At 43.2% G+C, this 16896-nt stretch overlaps 1 protein-coding gene across 1 annotated transcript in view; it reads right to left on the bottom strand.

Annotated features, from left to right (window-relative positions):
- LOC115109469 (C2 domain-containing protein 5) overlaps positions 1–16441 on the bottom strand; it is a 41515-nt gene extending 25074 nt beyond the window's left edge. Inside the window, exons 1-8 of the mRNA XM_065009769.1 lie at positions 16153–16441; positions 11398–11506; positions 11189–11275; positions 10864–11035; positions 10060–10155; positions 9804–9959; positions 7600–7849; positions 691–848 (exon numbers count right to left, since the gene is read on the bottom strand). Of these exons, the coding sequence (XP_064865841.1) occupies positions 691–848; positions 7600–7849; positions 9804–9959; positions 10060–10155; positions 10864–11035; positions 11189–11275; positions 11398–11487 (1009 nt within the window). The 5' untranslated portion in view covers positions 11488–11506; positions 16153–16441. The remainder of the gene's footprint in view (positions 1–690; positions 849–7599; positions 7850–9803; positions 9960–10059; positions 10156–10863; positions 11036–11188; positions 11276–11397; positions 11507–16152) is intronic.
- Positions 16442–16896: the final 455 nt, after the last annotated feature.

Here is a 16896-nt window from a genome sequence, read left to right as displayed (position 1 = left end):
AGTTATAGACCTTCATGACCGTCCTACCGGAGGCCGCCAGCATCAGCTCTTCACTGAATGATACAGTCTTTCTCAACACAGACCCCTCTGATTGGACAGAGGGGAGAGGGGGTGGGGTGTAGGCTCTGAGGGCAGACCCAATGCTGCACAGGATTAGCCCAGAGGAAGGAAGGGACGGGGAATCGAAGGAGAGGGTGGGGGAACTGGGACAGAGGAAGACCCCAGGACTAGACACAAACCTCTCTGCAGAGAAAGAGGTGAAGAGAGAGAGAAAGAGAGGCAGGAGGTAGGGAGACAGAAAACAAAGAGAAAACAAGAAGACAGCAAGAAAAGCAGAAAAGAAAGACAGTGGAGGAGAGTCACATGATTTGAAATCTGACAGGGGGAAAAAAGGGAAAAAACTCCTTTAGGAAGAAGGGAGTTGAGGAAGAGAGGGGGGGGGATCAAAGGGTGTATTTCCACCAGTAAGGGGAGCCATGTCCTGTCCTAGGGGAAGTGTGGGTTATTATGTGGTGAACACCAGAACTATGGTCAACAGCTGCTGTCAGTGTGATTCTAACAAAATTACTAGAAATAAATCAATAAAACAATGAACTGGGATAGCAAAATAAACAACAGTGAGTTTCTGAGTGGGGATGAGGAAAGGTGCAGAGAGGGGAGGAGAGGGTGAGGAGGCTGGTGAGGTCTTACCAATCCTGGGCGTCAGACTGAGGTCTGTGTCTGAGGAGGAGGACTGGCGACTGCATGGCTTGGATGGAGAGAAGGGAGGAGGAGAGGAGGAAGGAAGGGTTCTGAGAGGCGTGGGGGGGCCGGAGAGGGAATGGGGGGGGTCCTCACTGAACACGGGCCTGCCAGGAGAACACACACACCCATCAGTCAGTGTGGGTGTGGTGTAGAGAGATGCTTTGCTGATAGATGTATGTGAAGTGTGTGGAGTGCAAATTACTTGGCCGCGGAACAGAAAGCCAAGCACATGAAGCGTAAGCACAGTGTTTCCCTTAGATTAATTTAGCAGTGTGGGGGGGGGGGCACTGCTGCTAAAACATTGCCACCACTCCAAAACATCTGACTAAAATAGGTGCTTCAACAAAGTACTTAGTAAAGGGTCTGAATTAATTGTCATCATTACAAATATATATATTAAAAAAAATAATTTAAACAAAAATAAATAACAATTAAAACTTTTTTTTTTTTTTATTGAATTTAAAATATATTTAAAAAATATATATATATTTAAAAAATAAAATCAGTATCAGCTTTTTTTGGTCCTCGAAATATCGCTATCGGCATTGAAAAACCATAAATCGGTTGACTTCTAGTCTGAATACTTATGTTAATGTGATATTTCAGTTGTTTTTTTTATTAAAAAATACATTTAAAAAACAGTTTTTGCACAGCCATTATGGAGTATTATGTGTAGATTGATGGGGAGGGGGGGGGGGGACTATTTAATATATTTTAAAATAAGGCTGTAACGTAACAAAATGTGGAAAGAGTCAAGGGGTGTGAATAGTTAACTAACCTAAATGCACTGTATATTTTGTACCAGTCCAAAGTTTGGACACACCTACTCAATTAAGGGTTTTTCTAAATTTGGACTAGTTCTACATTGTAGAACACTAATGAAGACATCAAAACCATGAAATAACACATATGGAATCATGTAGTACCAAAAATGTGTTAAACAAAACAAAATCTATTTTGAATTTGAGATTCTTCAAAGTAGCCACCCTTTGCCTTGACAGCTTTGCACACTTGGCATTCTCTCAAGCAGCCTCATGAGGTAGTCAACTGGAATGCATGGATTTTTACAAATTATCTTTGAAAGACAGGGTCCTGAAAGAGACGTTTATTTTCTTGCTGAGATTACTAAAAGGACACCAATAATAAGAAGAGACTGGGTTGGGCCAAGAAACACGAGCAATATGGACATGAGATCAGTGGAAATCTGTCCTCTGGTCCGAAAAATCTCAAATTTGGACTTTGGGTTCCAACCGCCGTGTCTTGGTGAGACAGAGTAGGTGAACGGAAGATCTCCGCATGTGTGTATCCCACTGTAATGCATGGGGGGCGGAGGTGTGATGGTGCTTTGCTGGTGACACTGTCTGTGATTCATTTAGAATTCAAGGCACACTTAACCAGCATGGCTACCACAGCATTCTGCAGCGATATGCCATCCCATCTGGTATGTGCTTAGTGGGACTACCATTTGTTTTCAACAGGACAATGACCCAACACACCTCCAGGCTGTGTAAGGGAAATTTGACCAAGAAGGAGAGTAATGGAGTGCTGCATCAGATGACCCTGGCCTCCACAATCATCCGATCTCAACCCAATTGAGATGGTTTGGAATGAGTGACAAGGGAAAACATATGTGGGAACTCCTTCAAGACTGGGAAAAGCATTCCAAGTGAAGCTGGTTGAAAGAATGCCAAGTGTGTGAATATTTTTGTTATTTTTTTAATTTAACCTAGACAAGTCAATTCTTATTTACAATGATGGCCTACCCCGGCCAAACCCAGACGACGCTGGGCCAATTCTGCGCCCCCATATGGGGCTCCCAATCCCAGCCGGTGGTGATACAGCATGGATCAAGGCAAAGGGTGGCTACTTTGAAGAATGGGAAAAAAATGGGAAAAAATTTCAGTCTCTCGATGTGCAAAACTGATAGAGACATACCCCAAGCGACTTACAGCTGTAATCGCAGCAAAAGGTGGCGCTACAAAGTATTAACTTAAGGGGGCTGAATAATTTTGCACGCCCAATTTATCAGTTTTTGATTTGTTAAAAAAGTTTGAAATATCCAATAAATGTCGTTCCACTTCATGATTGTGTCCCACTTGTTGATTCTTCACAAAAAAATACAGTTTTATATCTTTATGTTTGAAGCCTGAAATGTGGCAAAAGGTCGCAAAGTTCAAGGGGGCCGAATACTTTCGCAAGGCACTGTATGTGTATATGTATGCATGTGTGTATGGATATATATATATTTACCAGAAAAATATATGGGGGATTGGAAATGATGCAGACAATTACATTGATGGAAGCAACATTCTTTCTGCAATATTAAGCTAATCCACCCCTTAGAAAAAAAGAAGAAAAAAACATCTGCTAACCTATGTGTATGAAACCAATCAAATTTGATGACTGGGAATATATATATATATATACACACCCTGATGAAGACAGCTTGGCTGTCGAAACGTTGGTAATTCAATTTTTTGCATCTGAGCTCCTAGAGTGTGCGGCTCTCTTTTATTTTCAAGTTTTCTATTCCGCTAGCCAGCACCATCTTAATAGGTTTGCGTTTCTTTTTCTTCTAGATGGGAATATAGATATACCTGTTGGTAAAAAAATAAAAAACGTAGGGGCGTGGATCAGAAAACCAGTCAGTATCTGGTTTGATCACCATTTGCCTCATGCAATACGACACATCTCCTTCACATAGAGTTGATCAGGTTGTTGATTGTGGCCTGTGGAATGTTGTCCCACTCCTCTTCAATGGCTGTGCAAAGTTGCTGTATATTGACGGGAACTGGAACAAGCCATCGTTCGAGTCGATCCAGAGCATCCCAAACATGCTCAATGCCTGCCCATACCATAACCCCACCGCCACCATGGGGCATTCTATTCACATCAGCAAACCGCTCACCCACACAACGGTACAGTTGAAACCGGGACTCAGTTGCCAGTTGCCATTGAAGCATTTGCCCACTGAAGTCTGTTACAATGCCGAACTGCAGTTGGGTCAAGACCATGGTGAGGAGGAAAAGCACGCAGATTAGCTTCCCCGAGACTGTTTTTGACCGTTTGTGCAGAAATTCTTTAGTTGTACAAATCCACAATTTCATCAACTGTCCAGGTGGCTGGTCTCAGACGATCCCACAGGTGAAGAAGCAGGATGTAGTGGTCCTGGGCTAGTTACACTTGGTCTACGGAGGCCAGTTGGATGTACTGCCAAATTCTCTAAAACGAACATCCAATTCTCTGGCAACAGCTCTGGTGGACATTCCTGCAGTGAACATGCCATAATACGCTCCCTCAAAACTTTAGACATCTGTGGCATTGTGTTGTGTGACAAAACTAAACATTTTAGAGTGGCCTTTTATTGTCCCCAGCTCAAGGTTCACCTGTGTAATGAGCATGCCGTTTAATCAGTTTCTTGATATTCCACACCTTTCAGGTGGATGGATTATCTTGGCAAAGGAGAATTGCTCACTAACAGGGATGTATACAAATTGGTGCACAAAATGTGAGAGAAATAAGCTTTTTGTGCATATGGAACATTTCTGTGATCTTTTATTTCAGTTGATGAAACACTTTACATGTAGCGTTGATATTTTTTTTACCCCCAATTTTTTTTTTTTGCCCTTTTTCTCCCCAATTGTGTGGTATCCAATTGGTAGTTACAGTCTTGTCTCATCGCTGCAACTTCCGTACGGACTCAGGAGAGGCGAATGTCGAGAGCCGTGCGTCTTCCGAAACACAACCCAACCAAGCCGCACTGCTTCTTGACACAACGCCCACTTAACCTGGAAGCCAGCCGCACCAATGTGTCGGAGGAAACACTGTGCACATGGCGACTGTGTCAGCGAGATCTGCGCCCAGTCCGCCACAGGAGTCGCTAGTGCGCGATGGGACAAGGACATCCCTGCCGGCCAATCCCTCCCCTAGTCAATTGTGCACTGGCCCATGGGTCTCCCGGTCACGGCTGGCTGCGACAGAGCCTGGATTCGAACCCAGAATCTCTAGTGGCACAGCTAGCACTGTGATGCAGTGCCTTAGACCACTGCACCAATCGGGAGGCCTCGTTGATATTTTTGTTCAGTATATTTTTTTTATATATAAGATTATCTTTCAGAACTAACAGTCAGGGAGAAACTAAATTTCCAAATTTACATGGCATGGGGGCCCCCATTGATTTAGTTATAATGTTTAAGTGACTCAGCATAAGAACACTGCATAAGCCATGGCAAAATGTGTAGAATTGCAGGAAATCTGCTTTAAAACAGCAATAGTTTGTCTCTGCGGCCAAGAGGGCTTCTAAAATCTTGGGTCGGAGACCGCACCATTGGCCACACCCACTAACACACTTTCACAACACCCACAATTTAAGCACCATTTTGATCCAGAAAAAAACTTTACCACCGCTGCTGAAAAAAATCCTAAGGGAAACACTGGTAAACAGAAACACAGATACATACTGTATATCCAACGGAGGAAAGCACAGCAGAAACACACACACACACACAACATGGGCCATACCAACACAACACCAAAGGAATGAGCAGTTTCTTGTAGTGGAATTTTCAATTCACCTCCAGAATAGACTGAATTGAAATGGAATTGAGCACAACAGGCTTCTGAGTGACTGCGCCTTGGAGACAAATAAAGTTGACTAAACTAAAACTGGACTAAGACGGGTGCTGAGGACAGGTGGAAGGGATGGATCTGCTTGGGTGGGTATCTAATGTACAACAGTGGGTGTGGCTCTGCCTGTAGGGACTCTATGATTGGCTGAGGGCGACAGGAAGAGTTTGGGGCTGTGGATGTCACCATCTTCTTATCTAATGGCAAGGAAGAAGGGGTTCTCCTTGTTACTTTTTTTTTTAGGAAGGGGGTGGTAATTATCTCTTGTTTCTCTGTCCCTTGCTCTGGCTTTCCCTTTCCACCCCCCTTCACCTCCGTCTCCTTACCTCTCTTTAATAATCTCTCCCTCTCTATGTACCAGTGAAGACCCATGTAGGAACACAGAAGTTCTGGGACAATATTTCTCTCCCTCAATCCCCTTCTCTCTCTCGCTCTCTCACTCTGAACCAGTAACGATCAGCCTTCCTCTTTCCCTCCCTCCTTCACTCTCCCTCTTTTTCTCTGTCCGTACCAGTGAAGACCAGAGTAGGGACAGAGACAGAGAAGTTCTGGGAGTGGGACAGTCTCTGAGAGCTGCAGGTTGAGTGGACAGGGCTGTTGTGGGTGGAGCGACATCCGTGGGCCAGGGGAGACCTGAACCATTCACCACGCAGAGACGGACAGAGTGGACGAATCCAAACGCACACAGCAAGAGAAGAGCCAATCCGTGTGCAGCAAAGGTAGAGAAGAAGAGAAACACAACACACCACAACATTGCAGCAAAGAAAAATAGAGTACAACAAAAGACAAGACAAAATATGAGGTTCTCTACCCCCTCCTTTTGCATTTTAACATGCACCTACATGCTGTAGCTAAAGAAAATGCTTGCATCGGGCACCCACCCTACCTCTTTTCATCCCTCCCTCCCTCCCCCCATTCCCTTTTCCATTCCTCTCTGACCGTGCACTAGCAGTAACAAGCTCATGCACAGCCCTCAGACATATAACTCATCTAGAACTCACTAGAGAGAGAGAGAGGGAGGCTGTACAGGGAGGGGGCTGTGTGTATGTCCCAGATAAGGAATGAAGCCATGTCACATGATTATAATACACAAACACTAGGGCTGGGCAATACTGCCAAAATATCATATCACAATATTCTTTCCAATTTATTTTATGGTATGACTGTATTTTAAGTTTTTGAATAATAAAATAACTTTATATGCTTGATGAGTGGTTAATGACTAGGGTGGCAACACAAATGAAGTGATTTCAATGGGGCTTTCTCCACTCGGTTTTATACTGTTAAATCCAACTTCAAACTAAAAAACATTTCATTTCAGCATTTCCACACTGTGCCATGCAAGGCAGCATGATACGGGCAAAGAATCTAGGCCTAGTTAATTGGTGAACTGTTGGAATCATGGAAATATAATTATTATTCTAATTAAATAGTTGGAATATAGTGGGAAGCACAATGAGTACATAGTTGTTTGAACGAATGAATAAGCCAGGGAGGAATTATTGACAGATGACCATAATTGTAATGTTACATTACATGGTTTCTTACCTCATGTAGCAAGCTAGCTAACATATTTGCCTATACTTCTTTAATTTAGAATACACCGTTGCACAAACAACATGCTTGCTCTGAGTACATTTAGCAAGCTAGCTAGCCAACTAGCTTGTGATTAGCATTAGCGGCTAACTTCCTACGAAATTACAAACTAGCAGACAGTAAGATACACAAACTAATAGTTTACTTATAGAACGCTTGTGGAAAGTAGCATGTCACCAACATCTTGTTGCATCTATCTGACCATGCAGACTGAACAGCAAAAAAGTGCTTTTGACTCAGTGGTCAAACAACTGCTCTTTCCTTGTGTGACAGGGGTCAGGGCTTGGTTTGGAAAGCGGCACGCAGCTGGACAATAGGAGAAAGACAACTCAAGTAGCAAACAGAGCAAACTATAAAACCTGACATTACAAGCCCCAGATTTCCCTATCACATTTAACAACACAAGTATTGAAATACCATTATAGGAGGGTAAAGAAAAAATCCAAACCGGCCCATGCATCAATACCGGTATATAGTAAAATACAGTATACCGCCCAGCCCTAAAATAGACCAAAAATGTTGAGAGCCCCAAAAACAAACAGGAGTCAGTACAATGGCAGGAGACAGATACTCTCTCTCCCTCTCTCGCATGCACACACAGGCTCCATGTTCATGCGATTACTCAATACTCACTCTTTGCTGTCCTTGGAAGGAGAGTTGCAGGCATTGGATGTGGGGGCGGTGTTGGGGAGTGTGTTTGTGTTGGTGTGTGTGGTAGTGTTGGGAGCCGTCCCAGGGCTGAGTTTGTCTAGAGTGCAGGCGGTGCCGATGGCTCGGACCACCAGACCTGACTCTCCCTCCAAATCAAAGCACTGCAGGTACCCCACCACCGCATTACCACCCATCTCCAACACTTTCAGACCTATCTTCCTCTGCAGCTCACCTACACACAAACACAGAAGAAGAGAAGGTTTAATTTAATGGAGTGGCTGAGGTTCTGGATTTTCTGGAAACCCAATTTGCCGTGGCTAAGGATACAGAGATTTCTGTTCTTGCACAGGATTTTTTTAAACGTAGCTGCTGCTCAGTGCTCTGCTGCCGCTTCCCTGTCCTTGACCGGCAATGAACGCCTTTGTCTGGTGTAGCCCGTCAAACTTCCATGCTTCAGTAGGCTATTAAGCATAAGTGCAATTCCATGGTCCTTTTTCAAGAGGGGAGTTGGGCTACATGTTGTACACAAAAAATATGAACATGTTCGTACAAACTCGCAGATTGTTTTTTGCCTCAATGCAAAACTCAAGTGGGGAGTTACATGCAGCTATCTAGACAGCATATCAAACACAAGAAAGACAGACGCACAGTCTAGTTATGTTTTAATCAACATTGCAAACATTGGCTAAGCAGGATCCAGACAGGCAGTCAAAGTAGTAGTGTTCTTTTTCAGCAACTCTGACTAATGGATACAATACGGAAGCAACTTCAAAGATTAGCCTACATCATCACACAAAACTCAGATTGTTTTTGCTCCAATGCAATGTGTAGGGACTGTGACCTGCTTGTGCACCTGTAATATCCATTACAACAGTCTGAAGGTTGTAGCCTTCATAACGGCCTTGAATGTTCCCTGGGTTTTGATGTAATATGTATAGGGGTAAGGTGACTAAGCATCAGGACATATGATAAACAGAGTAGCAGCAGTGTATATGATGATTGTACGTGAGTGTGTGTAGAGTCAGTATAAATGTGTAAGCATCTTACGTGAGAGCATCAGGAGTGTATGCGTGCGTGAGTGAGTGAGTGAGTGTAGTCATGCGAGTTTGCATAGAGACACTAACACACACGTGTCAACGCCAATAATCAGTGTAACCATTTAGTTAACTTTTTAGCAGTCTTATGGCTTGGGGATGTTCAGGAGCCTGTTTGGTGTCAGACTTTATCCACCGGTAACGCTTGCCTTGCGGAGGCAGAGTAACAGTCTATGACTTGGGTGGCTGGAGTCGTTAACAATTTTCCAGGCCTTCCTTTCACACCGCTTGACGTAGAGGTCCTGGATGGCAGGGAACTCGGCCCTGGGCTGTACTGGGCTGTCCGCAACACCCTCTGTAGAGCCATGCGATCGAGGGTGGTGCAGTTGCCATAACAATTAGTGATCCAATCAAGATGCTCTCAATGGTGCAGCTCAAGGTACACCTCTTTATGCCTGCTCTCAAGGTACACCTCAATGGTGCAGCATAATGCTTCCACCACCATGCATCACCATAGGGATGGTGCCAGGTTTCCTCCAGACGTAACGCTTGGCATTCAGGCCAAAGAGTTCAACCTTTGTTTCATCAGACCAGAGAATCGTTTAGGTGCCTTTTGGCAAACTCCAAGCAGGCCGTCATGTGCATGAGGAGTGGCTTCCGTCTGGCCACTCTACCACAAAGGCCTGATCGGTGGAGTGCTGCAGAGATGGTTGTCCTTCTGGAAGATGTGTGCCTTTCCAAATCATGTCCAATCAATTGAATTTACCACAAGTGGACTCCAAGTTGTAGGATAATCAAGGATGATCAATGGAAACAGGATTTTAAATAAATTAGCAAAGTTCTAAAAACATGTTTTCACTTGGGCATTGTGGGGTATTATGTGTAGATGGATGAGAAAATATAAATGTAATCTATTTTGAATTCAGGCTGTAACAACAAAATGTGGAATAAGCCAAGGGGTATGAAAACTTTCTGAAGACATGAAAATATCCTCAAATATAAGGGTGACACTCCTGTACTGACGCCTCATAAAACATTTGATCTCATTTCCAAAATGCTGGAGTATAGAGACCAATTAAACATTTTCACTTCACTGAACAAATAAAAACATAGGGGAGTGTATATAGAGTGTTTGATAGTGGTGTTATGTACCAGACATGAGAGAGATGAGTCTCTGTCGGGCCTCGTTTGAAGCTCTGGGGGTTCTGATGCGGTCAATCCACTGGTACTCTGGGTCCTCGTTCACCACCAGCTCCTCAACAAAGCCATGGACCAGCGCCACGCGGTAACACCTCGGGATGGACGTTGCTAATACACAGAGACGTGCATAAACACACACATTATCGTAATTTCTTGTGATTAGACCTCATCTCTACTATAGTACAGCCACATAGCGAACCAGACTCACTGCAGAAGAATTTGACACCACAAGAGGACTGTCTGAAGCGGTTCAGGTCATTGAAGAGGTCCACCTTCACCAGAACATTAATCTCCCCTCTGATACCTGCAAGAGAGGAGATCAACAGAAACATTACTACCAGTCAGAAACAGCACCTAACCCTAGAAACCCCAACTCTTCAATAACTCGTTACTGTCCCCTCTGACACCAGGAAGACAGGAACTACATCATCATGACCCAACAGACACAGTTAAAGAACAGCTTTTAGTAAGGCAGCAGAGAGCAACAACATGAATTTACAGGCTGTTACACAGAGAACACTGTGTGTTCCTTTAGAGGCCTGGCTCTATATCTAACAAGTCCCACTGTAGCCATGCACCTTTTGATGGGGAAGTATATGACTGACATCATTAGTGTCAGATGGGGTACTATATAACAGACTCCGTGTATAGTAGATAGTCATGGTAGATGCATGGTAGATAGTCAAATGGAATGATCTTGTAGAATTCTCTGTGATGACTTTTTGACTTTTGATTTAAATGAAACTTTCCATACAAGCTTTTTTTATTTTATTTATGTATAAGCTTTTAAATTATATCAAACTCATCTGTAAAAATGTTCCAGTGATGAAGAACTGGATGTCTCATGGTATGGTGGGGTGTGCAAAATGGGTCAACTTACAGCACCTCCATCTTCTGAATGTTTTGGCAATGAGGTGAAAAAAGTCACTTTGTGACCATGGACAAATACATCAAAAAGTGATAGTCAAAAAGTGATTGAAATCAAATAGAAAGACCCTATAAAAAAACGCACCGTGTATAGTGTCGTAGATGGGTAACCATCCAGAAATGACAGTAGCAGCCTCGCAGGAGAGCAGAGGGTCGATGTCAATGTAGACCTTCCCTATTGCATCGTTGGCACTGTAAGTGTCATGGTCCAACACTGTGATTTGTAACGGCTCATCCTGCAAGTCCTCATCATCCACCTACAGGAAGGGTGACAAAGTTGAGGAAACAAGGATACAGGACTATCATGTTGACTGTAGCATATTTACACTGTAATCCAATGCCATTCACAAATACCTCCTGCAACTAATTTCACAGAGAATAAGTCAAGAAGCCATATCCAGACATTTTACCTCAAATTTGAACCACTCCGAGTTCCACTGTGGGTTAAGTGACTTGGGGAAGACGTCCGTTTTGAAAGTTGTGTTGCCAAACTTGACCTGTAAGAACATCAATGAAGAACACCACAAGGCTAGGACTGCAGCACTGGAACACAGTGTATACTGTACGTGTTGAAATGGTTGTAGGATTACGTTGACCTGATGTTTTTCAGGATGCTCACCTCTACAAAGGCATCAGTGAGGTCGCTGGCTCTGTCCATGACAGGTAAGTGGCGCCCTGCCACAATCTTAGCTTTCAGCTTCCCCGGCATGATTCAGCTTGGTCTTAACCTGCAGATGCAATAATCCTTATTACTGAAGTGTCTGTTCCAGGTGCTTGGAGTCAAAATAAGAATACTGGAAGAGATGGAGACCTGCACACTGTCGAAGAAATGTTTAAATCTTTTCATTTATGATTTGATGGGCACCAAGATGTTTTAATATCTTTATTTTTTATATTTCAAGCCTCAGTTTAAAACGAAAAAAATAATAAGACAGTGCACGGGTCTCCATCTTTTCCATTATTACAATGCCAACACGTGTACTGTTTACCTGTATTCGTCAGACCATGATAAAAGATGAATTCATTAATGAGCTAACAAACCTAAGATCACACTGCAGGTGTGCTGCTAAGAATGCTGACAGTTCTGTTTGGCCCTGACATGGGCACGTGGTCAGGTGACATAGGTTGCTGACATTTAAAGAGTAGGAATAACTCTAAAAATATAAAAGTGAGGAGTAAAGAAGTCTCGAGGTATTGCACACCTGAGGTAGAGTACCTTACAATAAGGTGTAGACCACACTATCTACACTGCTCCAAAAAATAAATAAACACTAAAATAACATATCCTAGATCTGAATGAATTAAATATTCTTATTAAATACTTTTTTCTTTACATAGTTGAATGTGCTGACAAAATCACACAAAAATTATCACAATTAAAGTGGAAAACCACACTACAGGCTGATCCAACTTGTGTAATGTCCTTAAAACAAGTCAAAATGAGGCTCAGTAGTGTCTGTGGCCTCCACGTGCCTGTATGACCTCCCTACAACGCCTGGGCATGCTCCTGATGAGGTCTCCTGAGGGATCTCCTCCCAGAGCTGGACTAAAGCATCCACCAACTCCTGGACAGTCTGTGGTGCAACGTTCTCCACGGCGTCTCCAGACTCTGTCACGTCTGTCACATGTGCTCAGTGTGAACCTGCTTTCATCTGTGAAGAGCACAGGGCGCCAGTGGCGAATTTGCCAATCTTGGTGTTCTCTGGCAAATGCCAAACGTCCTGCACGGTGTTGAGCTGTAAGCACAACCCCCACCTGTGGACGTTGGGCCCTCGTACCACCCTCATGGAGTCTGTTTCTGACCGTTTGAGCAGACACATGCACATTTGTGGCCTGCTGGAGGTCATTTTGCAGGGCTCTGGCAGTGCTCCTCCTTGCACAAAGGCAGAGGTAGCGGTCCTGCTGCTGGGTTGTTGCCCTCCTACGGCCTCCTCCACGACTCCTGATGTACTGGCCTGTCTCCTGGTAGCACCTCCATGCTCTGGACACTACGCTGACAGACACAGCAAACCTTCTTGCCACAGCTCGCATTGATGTGCCATCCTGGATGAGGTGCACTACCTGAGCCACTTGTGTGGGTTGTAGACTCAGTCTCATGCTACCACTAGAATGAAAGCACCGCCCGCATTCAAAAGTGACCAAAACATCAGCCAGGAAGCATAGGAACTGAGAAGTGGTCTGTGGTCACCACATGCAGAACCATTCCTTTATTGTCTATTCCATTTGCACAACAGCATGTGAAATGTATTGACAATCAGTGTTGCTTCCTAAGTGGACAGTTTGATTTCACAGAAGTGTGATTGACTTGGAGTTACATTGTGTTGTTTAAGTGTTCCCTTTATTTTTTTGAACAGTGTATATTATTCGTAGATGTCTATTTACCCCCACAGACCGATGCTGGCACTAAGACCACACTCAACCAACTCTATAAGGCCATTAGCAAACAAGAAAATGCTCATCCAGAAGTGGCGCTCCCAGTGGCCGGGGACTGTAATGCAGGCAAATTTAAATCAGTTTTACCAGCATGTCACATGTACAACCAGAGGGGGAAAAAAAACTCTAGACCACCTTTACTCCACACATAGATATGCATACAAAGCTCTCCCCCGCTCTCCATTTGGAAAATCTAACCATAATTCTATCCTCCTGATTCCTGTTCACAAGCTAAAACAGGAAATACCAGTGACTCTCACAATACGGAAGTGGTCAGATGACGTGGATGCTATGCTACAGGACTGTTTTGCTAGCACAGACTGGAATATGTTCCCGGGATTCATCCAATGGCATTGATGAGTATACCACCTCAGTCATCGGCTTCATCAATAAGTGCAACGACGACGTCGTCCCCTCAGTGACCATATGTACATATCCCAAACAGAAGCCATGGATTACAGGCAACATCTGCAACGAGCTAAAGGCTAGAGCTGTCGCTTTCAAGGAGCGAGACACCAATCTGGAAGCTTATAAGAAATCCTCAGACGAACCATAAAACAAGCAAAGTGTCAATACAGTATTAAGATTGAATCCTACTACACCAGCTCTGACGTTCGTCAGGTCAACATTCACAAAGCCACGTGGCCAGACAGATTACCAGGACGTGTACTCCGAGCATGTGCTGACCAACTGGCAAGTGTCTTGACTGAAATTTTTGACCTCTCCCTGACCGAGTCTGTAATACCTACTTCTTTCAAGCAGACCACCATAGTCCCTGTGCCCAAGGAAGTGAAGGTAATCTGCCTAAATGGTTACCACCCTGTAGCACTCACGTAGGTAGCCATGAAGTGCTTTGAAAGGCTGGTCATGAATTACATCAACAGCACCCTCTGATAGGCTAGACCCACACCAATTCTCATTCCACCCCAACAGATCCACAGATGACGTAATCTCAATTGCACTCCACACTGCCCTTTCCCACCTGGACAAAAGGAACACCTATAGGAGAATGCTGTTAATTGACTACAGCTCAGCATTCAACACCATAGTGCCCAGGAAGCGCATCACTAGGATAAGGACCCTGCAACTCATATATATATATATATACATTTTTTTTTTTTTTATATATTTTTTTATAATGACAATTACAACAGTACTGAATTAACACTTATTTTAACTTACGGTAATAGAATACATAAATAAAATCAATTTAGTCTCAAATAAATAATGGAACATGTTCAATTTGGTTTAAATAATGCAAAAACACAGTGTTGGAGAAGAAAGTAAAAGTGCAATATCTGCCATGTAAAACAGCTAACGTTTATGTTCCTTGCTCAGAACATATGAAAGCTGATGGTTCCTTTTAACATGAGTCTTCAATATTCCCAGTTAAGAAGTGTTAGGTTGTAGTTACTAGAGGTCGACCGATTAATCGGAATGGCCGATTAATTAGGGCCGATTTCAAGTTTTCATAACAATCTGATTTTTTTTTTTTACACCTTTATTTAATCTTTATTTAACTAGGCAAGTCAGTTAAGAACACATTCTTATTTTCAATGACGGCCTAGGAACGAGGCAGAACGACAAATTTTTACCTTGTCAGCCTTTTTTAATTTTTATAAACCGGCCGATTAATCGGTATCGGCTTTTTTTGTCCTCCAATAATCGGTATCGGCGTTGAAAAATCATAAATCGGTCGACCTCTAGTAGTTACTATAGGAATTATGACCGACTATTTCTCTATACCATTTGTATTTCATATAGCTTTGACTATTGGATGTTCTTATAGCATTGCCAGCCTAATCTCAGGAGTTGATAGGCTTGAAGTCAAACAGCGCTGTGCTTCAAGCATTGCGAAGAGCTGCTGGCAAACGCAGGAAAGTGCTGTTTGAATGAATGCTTACGAGCCTGCTCCTGCTATCACCGCTCAGTCAGACTGCTCTCTCAAATATCAAATCATAGACTTAATTATAATATAATAAAACAGACAGAAATACGAGCCTTATGTCATTCATTTGGTCAAATCCGGGGAAACTATCATTTCGAAAACCAAACGTTTATTTTTTCAGTGAAATACGGAACTGTTCCATATTGTATCGAACGAGCGGCAACCCTAAGTCTAAATAATGCTGTTACATTGCACAACCTTCAATGTTATGTCATAATTATGTAAACTTCAGGGAAATTAATTACGGTCTTTGTTAGGAGGAAATGGTCTTCACACAGTTTGAAACGAGCCAGGCGGCCCAAAGTGCTGCATATACCCTGACTCTGCTTGCACTGAACGCAAGAGAAGTGACACAATTTTGGCACGAGTCCCCAGATCTTCAGAAAATGTCTACAGCTGCACCATCAACAGCATCCTGACCGCATCACTGCCTGGTATGGCAACTGCAGTGAAGTGAAGTAGTGTCCCCATTGAGTGACAGAACACTGAGCCAATCAAGGAGCAACTATAAAAAATTACCAACCCCTTCGCTCAGTATTTTCCGCTGGCTCCCCCACAGAAATCACCTGCCTGACTCAAGAAAGCAAAAAAGAGACCATGTTTGTATGCAGCTTTTTTAACTCCATGCCCTAAATAGGGTGAAAAATTCCCTAAATAATGCACATTTTTCAATGATTACTTCAAACTATGGCAAGCAGCTGGGACATATGGTAATATTATGAAACTGGGCTCCATGGTGGATGCAATGAACTAGTTTTTAATCAGGAAAAAAACGCACACATATTCATGTGTCCAGCCCACCAGTAGCTAGCTACAAGTTAGCTAGCGTTACGGCATTGCAGTTGACAGTGACATGCGTAGATAGCCATTTCTGTGCGACCGGGTCGCCCCACAAAATTGACATCTGTTAAAAACAGCATAGGTAGCTAACATATTAAGCAAGTTGGCTAGCTATGTCATTACACGTCAGTGTCGTTACCAGGACTGACTTACGAGAAAGTTGGAGACCCAGTAGCGTTTTTTCAGCTGGACATTGTTGACAGCCCGCGCGCCTGACCTCCGCCTCTCTCCCAAACATGACAGGAAGGTTATCCTCTCAAAGACCGGGTAGATGTAGCTAATATTCACTATTCGACGCTATATGACAATTCACTGCTACAAATGGGTTACTTCTGTTAAAATGATAATTAGCTAAGCTAATAAAAAAATACACATTGCTGTTAGCGTCCGGACTGTACGAATGGAAAATGCTAGCGTCTCGTCATTAACACTAAAAAGTAGTTCCGGGGCACGGCGTTTCGGAATTTTTCACAATAAAAGTCCACTATTCATATTGCCAAAATAAAAGTGGAGTTGGGATTACTCACTAGGGCAGGGGTATTCAACTCTTACCCTCGAGATCCGGAGCCTACTGGTTGTCTGTTCTACCTGATAATTAATTGTACACACAGGGGCGCATTTAGTGATTTGGAGGCCCCAATCAGAGGCAAATCTGTAACAGTGTTTGAGGATTATTTTAATCAATGTTGAGGATGGCAGGGAAATCGTAGATTAAACCCCCATCAATTTTGTCTGTAGAGCACACTTCTGACAAAACAGAATTACGTTTTTTTTCTGCAATGTTGCAAACTAGCATAAGGTAACGTGTGTCCTTCCTGGTCTGAAAACAGTGATGGACATAGCAACAATAGACATCATTATTCTTCTTCTTTGGAATTTAACCCCCCAATTTGACTA

The sequence above is a fragment of the Oncorhynchus nerka genome, linkage group LG25 (assembly GCF_034236695.1).
Source record: "Oncorhynchus nerka isolate Pitt River linkage group LG25, Oner_Uvic_2.0, whole genome shotgun sequence".
NCBI lineage: Eukaryota > Metazoa > Chordata > Actinopteri > Salmoniformes > Salmonidae > Oncorhynchus > Oncorhynchus nerka.
This window is presented reverse-complemented; position numbering and strand designations above follow the sequence as displayed.